A 15,659-nucleotide genomic window follows, 5' to 3' on the forward strand; every position below is an offset into this window, starting at 1 on the left:
AACATTTCCTGTCACTAGCATAAACAAAGGGACTAATAACTGGCTTTCAAAATGTTCTACTAAATACGGTTATCACCTACAATTACTTTCAAAGATACACCACTAAGATAAATCAGTGATGCAAGAAATCAATTTTGTACAGAAAAGTTCAGATGTGAAAAGAAAAGATTGAATATAAAGACAAACCTTGTAATGAGGGTCAGGCAGCATGTTAAGTAAGAAACAGATAAGTTTCTGAGGAAATTCAAACTTGACTGTCCAAAACACCAGTTCCTCAAGGAAAGTGCTGTGTTTTAAATCAGGATGGAAGGATGGAATAGCTGTAAATAAGATAATAAATCCTGCTACAAAACTCTTTCATTTAATAATATAAGAAATTATAAAACATATTCCAAGCCAATGAATTAGATACCATAAAATAATATCCAGTCTAAAAAACGATGTTCAATGTTTCTTTAGAGATTAGAGGGAAGGCACTTGTCAACAGCACGCATCACCAACTGATGGTCTTTTCTTGCTTGATCAGATAGTGGGATTTGACTGTCACTCTAAAAATTCACCCATGGCTTCAAGTATGGAGCACATTTTTGCAGTAATGAGACACAAACCACAAATCCTCAGTTCCATAATCCTCGTATACCAACCACTAGGCCAGTGTGAAAGATATAACAATATATATCACTCGATTTTAACGGTTGTCCAAGATGACTAAAACCTTCCTCGGACGACCAACTAATGGACAATAAGTGCCCTGGAACAGATCCTTACTCAAAACAGCATCACAGTCTACTGTACACTTATCCATGCCCACACTACACACATAATGTTGACCCTGATCCTCAACCAAAATAATCAGTAAATTCCCTAACAACGAATATGTATTGGTACGCAAATAAGCAAAGTACATTTCTCATCAAAATTCCTAATGCAGATTATTCTCCAAATCATTTATAATCTTCATATTTATATGCAAAAATAAGTTATTATTAAACAACGGACTACCAGCTCGTTCCGATCCCAAAACTTCCCATACTGCTTTGTACAATATTAACTTTTTAAAGTACTTTCAAATTACATTGAAAAATAATTTACTTCCACAGCTACATTTTAAAACACATTTTATTTCCATCTGATCTGTAGAACAGCAGCTGGGAACTACTAATTTAGATAATCACTATTGGTACAATGAATCCCCACAGTAGCTAAGTTTAGTTAGAAATAGTACAATGAATCCTTACAGTAGCTAAGTTTAGTTAGAAATGGTACAATGAATCCTTACAGTAGCTAAGTTTAGTTAGAAATGGTACAATGAATCCTTACAGTAGCTAAGTTTAGTTAGAAATGGTACAATGAATCCTGACAGTAGCTAAGTGTAGTTAGAAATGGTACAAAGAACCGACCATCAAATCCAAACATAATTCAGTTAATAATTGGATAATATTATAGATAGCCAAGAAGTGGTAAATTGAGCTCATACAATCAGTCTGAACCTTGGATTCTAAACTTTTTGTTTGAAAACTTAGGACTTTCTAATGTAGAAAATGTTGACATTTTTAATACTCAGCTACTTACAATACTGTAGTTTTTGCCCTTTCTTTTAACCTTAGTGTTTTAATAATTAGAAATATATAATTCAACGTTACTTCCAAAATAATCTTTCCAACTGCTCTGCAATGATTCTTCTACTGTTTAAAATACTGAATGGGTCACTGGTGTCACCCTTGTGCATGACTGAACACATGAAAAACTACAAACCATAGCAACTTAAGAACTTGATAAACAATCACCTCTATTAAACCAATCACATTATATCAAAGCAAAATATAATAATCAATGTATCAATAAATAAAAAATGTATTATTAAAAGATTAAGCTTACACATAAAATTCCATAATTTCATTTTTGCTTAACAGAATTTTTTCTAACTTTCATTGAATACTTCCCCCCCCTTCAGAATGAAGAAAAGTTGGAAAAACCAAAAAGAAGATGTCCAAAAAAAAGTCTGAAACCATAGGTGATTTACAGCTGCTCTTACTTTCAGTTACGTGATTGATTACAGTGCTATCAAAATATGAGTTAATCCTACTGTTAATTCAAACCTGTTTTGAATTACAGGGACAACATGTGGAACACATTCTACAAAATTCGTACAAGTGCCCATGATTCCAGACTTTTTTTGGACACCTTGTATTACCCTTGAAAAAAGTTGGAAAACCATAAAGAAAATTTACTGTCCTCTAATTTACTCATTTTATTAAATTCTTTACAAAGGGAAGGACCATATAAATAACAAAATAAAAACAGTATGAAGCTTACATCAAAGCAAAATACTCAAATTGCAAACATGTCCAAAAAATTCCTTAATGTTTTTTACAGCTGTTTTTTGGTTACAAATGCATGAAAATATAAATTAAGTACCTATACAAAAACATAAAAATGTTTAAAACAATAAAGTCTACATAATCTGAATAGAAATCTTTAACTTTTTGTTATAGGCTTAAACACAAAACAAGCATTATTTAAAATGAATAAACAATATATAAATTCTTACTTTCCTGATACTCTACTGGACAATCACAGTTATGTAGAGTTTTCTTGGCTTCTTCATATAAAAGCTGGCTTCTCCTTAGGTATCCAAGACTTTCAGGATAACGCTGATCACAGTCTGGAAGAGCACAACAGATTTATCAACTTTCGAGTTAACTACTTACACATCTTCCAGGTAAACAAACTCAACACAAACTGTCATATGTATCCTCTACTGAAAAACACTTTGTATTATGTTCTGCTTTCCAAGAAAGCACATGTAAATTTTATACAGAATATTGTTGAGCTTATTCACAATGAAAGTAATCTTACCATAGAAGCAACTCCCATATAAACAGATTGAGCAAAAAACATCAATGTGTGTCTTAGATTATCAAATATAGTACAAAACATTTCTATATATACATCTTTCCAGTACTACTATATGGATTAAAGACCGTAAGTCTCATTTTAGGACTATGAGATGTAATTAAAAATCTTTTTGACTGTAGATGTTTCCCCACTCATAACTTTCTTAATTAACACCCTCACCACAGGCTCAGTTGATTCGAATGAATCTGTAACCCCAAGTTGACCTTTATAGTTTTTGTACAATAACTTCTAATATATTTTGTGTATCTTCCAAAATTTTGCAGCCTTTCAGTAATCATTAGTCATTTGTTGCCAAAAAACTCTGAATTTTTTAATGAAGTATTTTCACTAAAAATTTCTCCATGAATATACTGAGTAAACTGTTGACTGCTTATAGTGCAAAATGATTTTCATGTTGAGAGTAATGATATTTGTCTTCATTTGAAAAATCTTAAATTTCATTTGTATATCTTTAAAATCTCCTAAACACGTTTCAAATGATTGTTTTCAGTAAAACTTTATATTTTATCTGTTATTTTCTCTACCCTAACTATATACAAGGTTGGTCAATTTGACCGACCTTGTAACCACCAAAATAAATTTAAATTACCCTTTTTTCTTTCTAGAGTAACTTCAAATTGAAACTACATTTCTTTATCCTAAACAGCTTAAATATTGTAACAGTATACATATTAAAATCAGGACTATTAGCTATGTTTTTATGCCAAATTTATTTGTATATCATAATACAAAAATAATTTAACTAAATTTTGAATGTAATTCACTAAAACCTTGTGACATGCACAGAAAAAGATGTCCATAGTGAAAGTGTTAAACCTTTACAGGTTTTCACTCACAGGCATGCATAAATATATTTCAAAAATATATACTTTTGTCCACCCGAAGTTAGTGTGTAGGAGGCCTTTCACTCCTATAAAGCACAGTTTTGAAGATGCTTAAAATGCAACATATGGTTAATGAATGAAGTGTATAGTCTAATGAGATGCATTTCATTTATTTCTTTACTAACAGTAGAGTAAAACTATGGGGAAAATTACATAAGACACTTGACTCCGTTTGTATAGTTCTGCAAGTTGCCAAAGCTGACAGAGCAGAAGGGTGAATAACACCCAGCAGAATGTATCCAAGCAATGTAGCTTATTATATTCAACCTTCAATGCTACATTTTTCACTCTGATGAAGAAGGACTCTTCAAAGAAACCACCACACTCGTACAGTCTGAAACTTGGTCAAATCTTCTTTCACTAGAACAATCACTACATCTCGGCAGCTTTGAGATGAGTTAGAACTTTACATTCATCAATATGATCAACTGCACAGATATTACAAGTCTAAGGAGACTGTTCATTTAAGAAACTGATTTTACAATAAAAAAAATTAGAAACACACAGCTTACTGATATCTGGATCCACCTCCGACTGTTAGAAATGCTTCAACTCTACAGGTATGCTGTTTAACATTTAATACTTTTCTTTATTCAATACTAAGTAGTTGTGAAGTTTGGATCACCTACTTTAGTTGGGCTCCTATAATCTGGTCTCTTTAAAAGTCAGTTAAGTCACACTTCTTTCTCATGGCACAGAGTTTACTTATTTTAAATGATACAGATCACCTGTCTGAAATGTCATTGGAATAATAAATTAATCAATCAGCCAAAAACCTAGTTCATACAATATCTGGGGAATAATACATACATCTTTAAACAAGTGTTGTTTTTTGCCTAACCCCTGCAGATCTTACTGGAATATATTCTATATCATCAGTTTATACTAACATACAGTTTGATAATACTGAAAAGCAAATAGATACATGCGTATTCTTTTACAAAAACCTATCAGACTTAAAATTTACTAATCAACATTTAAGTATTATGGTTCATGAGTTTAAAGTTGTTATTATAAATATTTTATGTAAAAATATTAATAGTCTGATAATTCTCAAGTAAGACATACAACCCTAGTTTTAACTACCAGCCACCAAACTCAAGTCAAGGTTCAAATGTTATGATTATTTCAACTCAACATGACATACACTGTGCACCACTTTCATGCTCTACATTAATAACAGTAAGCTTTGAAAGTGGAATTTTAAAGAACATTTTTCTGGACTCTTATCTTTAATTATAGATAAACCTTAAATGTAACGACTGTAACACAAAGTTGTAAGTACCTTTTTTTAGCACATACCTTCAACAAGACAGCTACATGAATAAGTTCTTGGATTAGTTAATGCTCTTGTCATCACCATTCTCATAGCTCCCCCCATTTCACTCAGGTGATGTAGCATCGAAAGGAACCCATCCGCTTCGCTAATAACACTCAAGTCTCCTACATTAAGCCAACAAAGCAATTTTCACATACAGAATACATAACTGTAAAATTATGAGATTGTAATGACTTTGTGGTCAGCCATGTTAATGTAATAATGAACTGTGACCACTAACTGTAAAATTATACTTTTAAGATGGTTAAAAGAAAAGAAAGAAAAAAAAGGCAAAATATAGATTATAAAAAGAAATCCCTTAAAATATGTAGACAAATAATCCTAAATATGAACAGAATTATCTAGAACTTCAACTTTATCATCTCTGTATTAATTGATGTTTTATCCCTCATTTCCTCATATCTTTAACAATATTATAAAATAATTGCCAGCATCATTAAAGTATGTGTGTTTTACCACTCTCTCATAGTATTTCACGCACTACTTAGATTATGTATCTCTGGTTTCTGGCTAGTCAGACTTGTCAACAAAAGGTTTTAATCTTTATTTTCTGTCAAAAAAAACAAACTCTGCCCTAAAATATTTGTTATTAAATTCCTTAAGTTTAATCTTAAAACTCAGTTCTTTTTGCCATTGAATTTAATTTGAACTGACCAAAGCAAGACCTTCAAAATACTTCCTTTGTTGAGTTGACCAAGATTGATCTGCCGTTCAGCAAGGTGTCAACTTTTAAATTAGTAGTTGCTTATACATAATCATGATTAATGTATTTTAGTTCTGAATAGTTCAAACCCAATTGAAAAATGTTTTCAAGGTAACTTAGAAAGTGGAGAAATTTTCATGAATTTATTGTTCATTCTGGTGAACAATAAGACTCTTCAGCAAACTAACTAAATAAAATACATAACATTCTTCAGTGAAGCATTCTGTTAACAAGTAAGTAAAACATGAGTGTATATATGATTTTAAGACAAATGAACAGCCCATTCTTAGAAAACAACCAGCAAAAAAAGAAAAAGTTAAATAACAATTAATATTATGAGTAAGCTAGCTAGCTAGCTAGTTACTTATATATTAAGTACAGAGATAGAAATAATGAAATCAAATTACATTCACTCGAAGGAAAGCTATCAGGAAGATTACATTCCCTCATGTAAAGTTTCATTTCCTCATGAATTGTTTTTTTATTTAATCTATGCAATGTATTTTCACTGGTCATAACTAAAGGAATATGATATGGATGGACCACACATTCCCGATCAGGAAAGCCAACTAAAAAGATGAAATTCCTCGGGAATAGGAACGCAATATTTCGATTCCTGAAGTGTAGTTAATTCAATATACTGTTATTATGCTCTTACTTTAAAGAATATAATGCACTGTTTTATTGTTTCATCAATTGGGCAAGTTAACACAAGTAAATTATAGTGAAAGGAAAGTTCCCAAAGAATCATTTGACCATGAATTAATATCAAGTTACACTTAACTAGCACACAAACCACTAATAAACCTTTTTCTTTACTTCATGGAAAACTGTTCTATCATAATAAAATATGGACTATTTATACCAAAATTATATCTCTTTATCAGATTTTATATTAAAACAATATTTAAAAAGGAAATTAAACAGAAAAATTTTTATAACATACTTTGCTGACAAGATAGAAGAGGTTTACTTAGATGTTTGAGTAAAAAAACTACCGTAGTTGCTCCAGCTTGAAGGAAGCAAATGAGCAAATACACCTTGTTTTTCAATTCATATCAAACAATCGAACACAAACAGCTGAAAACTGAAGTTTCAAGAAATTTTAGCTCTTATTATCAGCCATATTCTACTGCAATTTAAGACTGGTAAGATGCTCCACTAACATCTAAAAAAAAAGTTCTAAATTAAATACCTGAGTTGGCACTGTGTTCTCGTAGATATTGAATAAGTCTGAGAATTACTCGAGGCATCATAGCTTCAGCAACACATAACAGATCTGGAGGAGCCAAGGTTTTGTTCAGCTGAGCTTTAGGTCCATGCCGATTGCAGAACCTTAATGAAATATTAATTCTAACTACAGTAACTTCCACAGAATTAAACAGGACACTATCAACACATTATTAGTTTTATCATCTCAAAACACCTATACCTTAAAAAAGATTTTGACAATTGAATGATATTATAAGGAATAACTTTTTCAGTGTTTAAGTGACAACAGTAATAGAGCATTTAAAGACATGAGTAACATATGCAACAGATAAAATGTATTGTATTCTCATTTCAAACTGACCAATATCCAGATGAAAAGTTTCATTTTTTTAATTAGTTAAGATGTATTGTAGTTTTATATAATAACTGAAAACAAAAAATTATTTTATTAAAGATAAGCCTCTCCCACTGAAAGTAGCTGTGAACATGAAAAAAATGAAAACAAAAGAATTTAATAGCACAAATACAACAATTTTGAGTTACAATAAGTTATTTCTTACAACAACTCTTTACTTTGTCTCAACTACTGCTTCCTGCTCTGAGTAAACAGTTCTCAGTGAACCTTATCAATTTTATTTTTATTGCATTTATGCACATAAAAAAAAATATTCCAAAAAAACAACATATCTATGGCATACTGTTACGGAAACTGAAAATCCACATTAGTGTTACATACATACATACAAGTGTATATCAGTCATATTGAGTAACTTAGTACTTGTGTTAACTGAAACAGGTACACTCACAATGTTGAAATGTATTAATAATTTCGTTTTGGGTGCGTACAAGTACGGAAACTTTAGCAAACAAAAGTTTCATCCAGCATAACATGACAAATATAAAATATTAAGATTTCATGCTGTACTTTTATTATAGAAAGCATCTTAAGTGCCCATTCTCCTTGTCTTAACAAAAGCAGAAAACATTTATATTTTGTCTATATTTATAAAGCTGTGAATGTTTTACTTGAGTTATATTTTTCTAACTTCTCATAAAATTATACCATAATATCATTGAGTAAGAAATAAAAAAAAAACAACAACTTAAAACGTATTTTTGGCAACAAAATATTATCACAACATAAACAGCTTATAAAACTGATATTCAGCCAGTAAGTCATCTTTTCTATTAACATGAAAAATCCTGAAACAACAACAACAAAAAAAAGTTTATCTTACATGTTACTTTAAAACAAAAACAGATGTTATGTATTTTCAATAATTACTTTTTTTTTAAATTTTAAACACAGATGTGTCTACAGGGTATGAAATTAATACGTGCCCTGTACCAAATGCTCCTAAAAATCATGTTGGGCATGTAAAAACTGAAAAGGCTGTGCCCGATTGGCATGAAAATATTACAGGAGTTGTTTCAGACCAAGTAAAACAACACTGTGGCTTCCATCAAGTTTAACAAGAGTGTACTCTGGACATAAATCAAGAATTTTTTCAGACCACAAACTTGTGATCTGGTGGCCTAAAACCATTGCAAAATTGCAAGGTTTCTCTTGCTTAGATTGTATTAAAATTTATAAATCATTTAGATGATTCTAATAAGTTAACAAACAAACCACTATCTGACCAAGATTTCAATCCACATTGGGCATATACAAAAAAGTTAATGTAATTTACCAGCCAGTGGTGTGTTAAATAACCAATGTTTACCAATACTAGTTAGTAAATTCATGCAGGGGCCAAAAAATTTGAAACAGAAATTATATCTTGCATATTGGTATATGTAGTTTATGTATGTTGCTTTCCAGCTTGGCTAAATCTCTACATGCATATATATATATTATTACTTGCTTAATACAGTATCTAGGCCTACACCTAGGCTAATATTAGTAGCAGTAAAACAATGCAGGATGTCCTAATGCTAAACAGAAGGCTATAGCAGAATCATAGCTTCATATTCCTATTTAGTTCTCAGGGTTTATGTATTCCATGCACTAGATTTGGGCCTACCTATAAAATAAGCAATAACCTACCTACCACAACCTTGATATGATATTTATGCTTGTGACCAGTTGGACGCAAATCTAGGTCTGCCCACATCTAGGCTAGCCTACCAAGCTCAGGTTTTAGCCACATGGCAGTACCTGCTTTATACAGGAAATTCTTAAACTGTGAACTTGGCTGTAATAATAATGGGTATTTGCTGTGAAAGCTCATGTATTTGAAGAGAAAAAACAACAACAATTTAGCAATAAATGGACACTTACAATTTTGTTAGGGGGAGAGGAGGTGAATATATTTTCACACCCACAAACCCTCTTCTGATACCTGATGACCGTGGCTGAGTGGCACTTAAATAAAAAGTTAATTTCATGACCTATATCTATTTATGTAAACACGCTACCCTGACTCTTTCATGACGCTCGTGTCTCCACAGTCGCACGCTCCTCCTGCCTGGCTGCGGAACATATTAAAGTCATGTCCTTCATGATTACCATGTTGAAAGCAGTCAGCACACAGAGACATACACGGGGAGATACCGCATGTCCGACATCTATATGCCACAAAATTGGCTGTCCACACCAAACCACAGGTTGTAGCATTGTCATACCTACGAACTATAAAACAATATATTTCACTGAAGCTTCCTCTAAATTATGTAATATGTGTATGTTTAACTTGCATATTTCAGAATTGTATTTACTAGTTTTTAACACCATAAAACTGTGTAAATTGTAAAGTATTTATTATGGTTGATGTTAAACTTTAAATTATGTAATACACGTATGTTTAACGTGCATATTTTAGAATTGTATTTACTATTTTTAACACCCTAAAATTATGAAAATTCCATTGTGTAAATTGTAAAGTATTTGTTATGATTGATTATAATTTAGTCTAAGAACACGGTAGTTGCTTTTATTTTAACATCAACCATAATAAATACTTTACAATTTACACAGTTTTAGGGTGTTAAAAACTAGTAAATACAATTCTGAAATATGCAAGTTAAACATACACATATTACATAACTTAGAGTTTAACTGTGACTTGGATTTTTGGTACCTCCAGTATAACAATATCAATACGACTATGAAGTGACGAGTTCCATGATTTACCAGTTAGGAACTTTTCTCTTTTGATCTTCTATAACCATTGATACTGATCATATGAAGAAACTTTATCATTCAAGCAATTTATCTGTAAAAAATTATAGGATCTTGCAAGTTACACACAACATTCTGCTTCACCGTGCTACAGTCTGCTACACACTCACCAAAAAATAGAATTAACAAGTCAACTCTGACGAAACACTAGCTTTAATTATAGGTTAACCTTAAATATAAACAACACTATGTATAGGAGAGAGAGAGATAAAAGAAAGATGAATTAGATATATGTACTTAAAACTACACATTGTATGCTCTATTAATCAGTATTCTGTGTTAATTTCGTCACCTCACAGAAACTACTGACAAATGATCAACAATGTTAAAGATAAGTCCACTGGTACCAAATCCAACTTGATGTTAGATTATTGAAACAGAATAGCAACAAGATGGAAAATGTTGGTTGGGATGATCAGCTTTATTTGTGAATGAATGCTCCAAAGAGAAAAAGTTGGCTCTTTTGTGCAGCATTAAATTGTCAGGTGAGTGTTGTCAACACAGACAAAAAGTTACTTTATAATTGTTTTATTCATTTTCCATGTGCACTGCTAGATTAATAAACTTAAAAATGGATTACATTAGGCTAAATTAGAAAAAAAAAAGAATTGAATTACATTCAAAGTTCTGGAAAAACTGGCGCAGATGAAAGGCTGTTTACGACATTCTGCTTGTTTTTATTCTAACAAATTATGAATACACAGCAAGGATTTAGAAAGACAAGTGTCATATTATTACAGACAACCAGCAAGGATTTAGAAAGACAAGTGTCATATTATACCAGATAACCAGCATGGATTTAGAAAGACAAGTGTCATATTATTACAGATAACCAGCATGGATTTAGAAAGACCAGTGTCATATTATTACAGATAACCAGCATGGATTTAGAAAGACCAGTGTCATATTATTACAGATAACCAGCATGGGTTTAGAAAGACCAGTGTCATATTCTTACAGATAACCAGCACGGATTTAGAAAGACAAGTGTCATATTCTTATAGAAGACTATGTTTTACAAATTTGCTAATTGTCAGTGAAAATGTTATATTTAATCTGAACCAAAATAATACAGTGGGTTTGACATACCTTTAGCAGAAAGTAAGATATTAAGTCTATACAGAATTAGTTGGGTCATAGAAAGCAGAAGGTTGTCATTAATTGGATGAAGCCATGCACATTGGGTTATTGTCACAAGTAGTGTACCTCAAGGTTCTGTGCTAGAACCTTTGTTATTTTTCATTTTCAATACAAAAATGATAAAAAAAGAATAATTCAATAGGTTAGGTTTGCAGAGGACACATGTTTCCCCCATGGAAAACTCAGGCACAACACAAGGTAAGGCAGTATTACTTCTCTAATAGGGTGGTCGACCTGTTGATTGGATAGTGTAGATGGACCAGATAGCTCCTATTTGCTCTTTGGAAATGAAATTTAGCTTGGATTAGTGATTGTTTAAACACCAAATAGGAAACCTTTGCAACCATCAAATAAAAAGGAAATATTTAAATAAATTTTCAATCATTAGGTCTCTGTATCGTGCGACATTTCTTTGATTCAAAAATGGGCAACTCTTGATGAAATTTCATACTTGTACTATACGTATGCCTTAGCTAAATTGTCAACTTGTAGTGACAAAGCTTTTTACTTTATGGAGAAGTAATCAATAAAATGAAGGCCACATACTGACTCTCGTAGAACATCCTATTATCAAAAATTGTCATAAATTCACTTTAACATTAGTTACTAATAGAGAGTAAAGATTTACTGATATATATAGGGGCTCTTGGAATAAACCGAGTTTAACATTTTGGCATTGTTTTCTTGTTTACAGCTGTTGTAACTCTGCTTGACCAAGTATAGGAATTACTTAAGCCATTTCTAGCTTAGTTAGAAAGCCAGATAAATTATGTTAATTTTAAGACAGTCCATTTTACATGTATGGCTATATTTCATATTCTAAATTACATATTTGAATCTTAAAAAACAATTTCTGAGACCACGTTATTGATACTAAGAATTAGAGATAATCTTTGATATCAACTTCTATTTTACAATTAAAAAAAGACAAGATTTTAGACATAAGTAATAAATTTCTTTGTTCTTATGTATATTTTTTACTTATTGTTACAAAGGTGACTGAAACATAAAAATTACAAACTAGTTAGGTTAGCTGAAGACACTTAAATGAAATTAAATGAACAAAATAATCATAAACAATGACATCATGCACCAATTGTGAGATCAGTTATGTAATTCGACACAAGCATGCCAGTAACTGGATCTGTTATTTACACAAACTGGTATGGTGTAACAAATAGCTATTGCCATAGTCTGAGAGGCTCCAGGTGTAACTGTAAAGAAATAAAACTAAGTGAAAAATTTATAAGCCCTGGCTGTAAAAATAAATGGTGTAATTGTCTGTTATAATGTGTAGTCATTGATGAAAAAAAAGGGTAATTTATATTTAGTATTTTTTTTTGTTACATGGTGGTCACAGGGTAGGTCAAATTGACCAAGTCTGTTAAAGAAAATATAAAGTTTTTACTAAAAAAGAAAGTTTTGATATTCATTTAAGAGGTTTCAGAGGTTATGAAAATTAAATTTGAAAACAGTAAGATGAAAAAAGTATGTTTAATCTTAACATGAAAATAACTTTGAACTCAGACTAGTCAGACTCTAGACTCTGTAAAATCATGGATAAATCTTTAGCAAAAATACTTCATTACAAAAATTTGGTTTTCTGAGCACCAAAGACCTGTAATATTTACTAGAAGTATATACATACTTTCACAATTACCTAGTGATTGTCAGTTTGACCAAAAAAGGATGGAATCCAAGTGCAGTTCTCCCAGGCAAAAAACATCCAGAGGAAGCACCTTGGATATGTGGGATTATGAAAAAAAATTACAGATATGGGTGTGATCGTGAAGGTTTTCATAACCAATCTGTTGTCAACAAGATGTAGTACCGAACATAGTGATAGTGAGCCATAGTTTGGTACCTGAGAAAAACAAATTAACTAAACATGGCGAGGGCTGAAGGACCATGAATTGTATGTGAACAGGCAAAGTTCAGTTCACCCAGACAAAAAACATCCAGGGGTATTAAGACTGGTGCACTGTAGCAAATGTTTTTTTAGCAATGCTTAGAGGGCAGACCAGGATCGAGATAGCTTTGGGTGAGGGAAGGTAAGACAGTTTTAGAAGACTATTGCTGTGTGGCATATTTCTGTTGCGTAATATGACAGGAAATAATGTGAATTATAGAGGTTATAAATGTTTTGTATTAAAAAACGAAAAAATGTTCAGGAAAAACTAATTGGGGTATTGATAAATTAAAATAAAGATGTGATACAAAGATAGATTAACAAAAAAATCAAACTAAAAACGTGAAAAATTATCATAAATAAATAAGAAGAATTAAGAAAGATTAGGGGCAAAATTAAAGAATTCACACCATACATGAGAAAGAAAAAAAACTATTTATTTATCAAACAGGGATCTAATTAATGGTTGAAGATAACTGATTCCAGGATCTTAAGTTTATTCCAAGAAGTTAAAAGTGGCAATCCAATAGGTTTCTTTCATTTCTTTATCTGGTTTAATTTTGAAACAGGTTTCAATATCTATTAGAATCATATCATTAATAGAATAACTGGTTTGAGTGAAGTGATGGACAACATGCAGGTCTTCTTTGTGTTAATAGAAAAGTTGTGGTTGTCGAAAGACTCTGTAAGAGTTGTTTGGGTCTGTCCTACATTCTGGTGATTGCATTTTTTAACACTATGTTAGATAAATGGTGTTGTACAATAAGCTTTAAGTGTTTTGGGTCATATTTCTCAGAAAAAAAGCTGGTAGTTTTTATGAAGTTGCAGGTTAGAATGAGCTTTATTACATGTATGAACAAAGACATTCTTCTGGAAGAAATTGACAGGAACTTCTGAAAAAAATGTATCACAGGCAGATAATCTTCTTTGCTTTCACTGAAACAATGTATTCTTTATCCCTCCAAGAAACAGATATCATAAATTCATACACTCGCCCTCCACAAAATAATACTAATTACAACCTATATTTATTTCTATGGACCTACTCACACAATTAAACCTCAGTAATAACCTTAATAAAATCAAACTATGACCTCTACACTTTAATGTCTAACAATTTCTCGTACTTTTCAAGTAGTAGCTAATCTGACCTTGTTCTCCCTAAATCATTATCTTCAACAAAAACTACAAAAATAGACTCTTTATATCTCAACCATGGCATTGACTCCAGCTCTTGGATTTTACAGTTCAGTTTCTTTCTCTGTGTTCACTACATATTACTCAAACTCAAAATTCTTTCCAGCAAAAAATTTGAACAAATTTAAACAAACAGAAGATTCATCAAATTATTTAGTTAACTGCTTCAAAAGTAAGCTCCTGTGGTTGGTAATTTTCACTCAAATAAAATCTAAATTAGACTTCTAAAGCTTGAATTTAAAACCCTTTCCAGGAATCATTATTCCAACACTCAAACATTCCTTCTATTAAAACTTTATTACAGACCTTAACAATTTTAAAAACCTCTGTTTCTTTGTTTTGTCCAAAGAAGTCCAAGTCTTTAATATTCCCTTCACAGTTCAAATTCCTCAAATAAGATATCATTCTACGAGCCCACTTGTGCACTCCTTCCAGCATTTATATAAAGCAAGTTTTATGTACAGTAATAACGAGAACATAACCACTGCCAGCTTTAGCTATTATGATGTCCCTAGGTAATATCCAGAGTGCAGGGACCTTCATAGTATTCAGGAATAATGTAAATTTTGAGGGAAACTGTAAAACAGAATGATGTGGTATGTCTGTTAGTGGGTTAATCATATAGTTTGAGGTTTTGCAGCTTCGTTTCTAAGAATCACTGATAAAAATATCTATGCAGATCCCCTATAGGAAAGGGCCCTAGGCAGTTGCCTTATCTTAAGGACAGCTCTTACCATAACTGCAGTATTCTAAATAAAGCCACTTTAGGCTTACACAAGATTAAAATGTGGTGTGGTAGAGGGCAGACATGCTGAACTGTGCTTTGTCAATTTTTTAATTTATTTGTATATAAATTGGTAACAGTCTTTCACTGTCAAGATAACTAATATTAGTTTTGCAGTTCTTTCACTGAACAGCTAAAACTGAGAAAGATATATACAATACATGTTGTTGTTCTTGTCAGTAATTTTGATTTAAAAATAATTATCTCCTAAGAAATAATTACTAATCAAGGGTGTTCAAAGATTAAACAATCCTCCTTCACCCTGCTCGTGGCATAAGGTTAAATTTCAATTAGTGGTCGGCGGAATAATGAGATGTATGGGCGAAGAAGTAATACTAATAATTAATTAATTAAAAAAAATAATTTTCATATATATTCCTGTATATATACG

The 15,659-nt window shown here is 31.4% G+C and overlaps 1 protein-coding gene across 1 annotated transcript in view; it reads right to left on the bottom strand.

The window, feature by feature from the left end:
* Positions 1 to 15,659, bottom strand: part of LOC106467515 (E3 ubiquitin-protein ligase UBR3-like) — a gene marked incomplete at its 3' end in the record, with an annotated part of 72,699 nt that overhangs the window by 50,256 nt on the left and 6,784 nt on the right. Inside the window, exons 2-6 of the mRNA XM_022395713.1 lie at positions 9,476 to 9,689; positions 7,041 to 7,180; positions 5,106 to 5,246; positions 2,552 to 2,665; positions 187 to 320 (exon numbers count right to left, since the gene is read on the bottom strand). Of these exons, the coding sequence (XP_022251421.1) occupies positions 187 to 320; positions 2,552 to 2,665; positions 5,106 to 5,246; positions 7,041 to 7,180; positions 9,476 to 9,689 (743 nt within the window). The remainder of the gene's footprint in view (positions 1 to 186; positions 321 to 2,551; positions 2,666 to 5,105; positions 5,247 to 7,040; positions 7,181 to 9,475; positions 9,690 to 15,659) is intronic.

Source organism: Limulus polyphemus, unplaced genomic scaffold (assembly GCF_000517525.1).
Source record: "Limulus polyphemus unplaced genomic scaffold, Limulus_polyphemus-2.1.2 Scaffold2642, whole genome shotgun sequence".
In the NCBI taxonomy this organism is placed as follows: domain Eukaryota; kingdom Metazoa; phylum Arthropoda; class Merostomata; order Xiphosura; family Limulidae; genus Limulus; species Limulus polyphemus.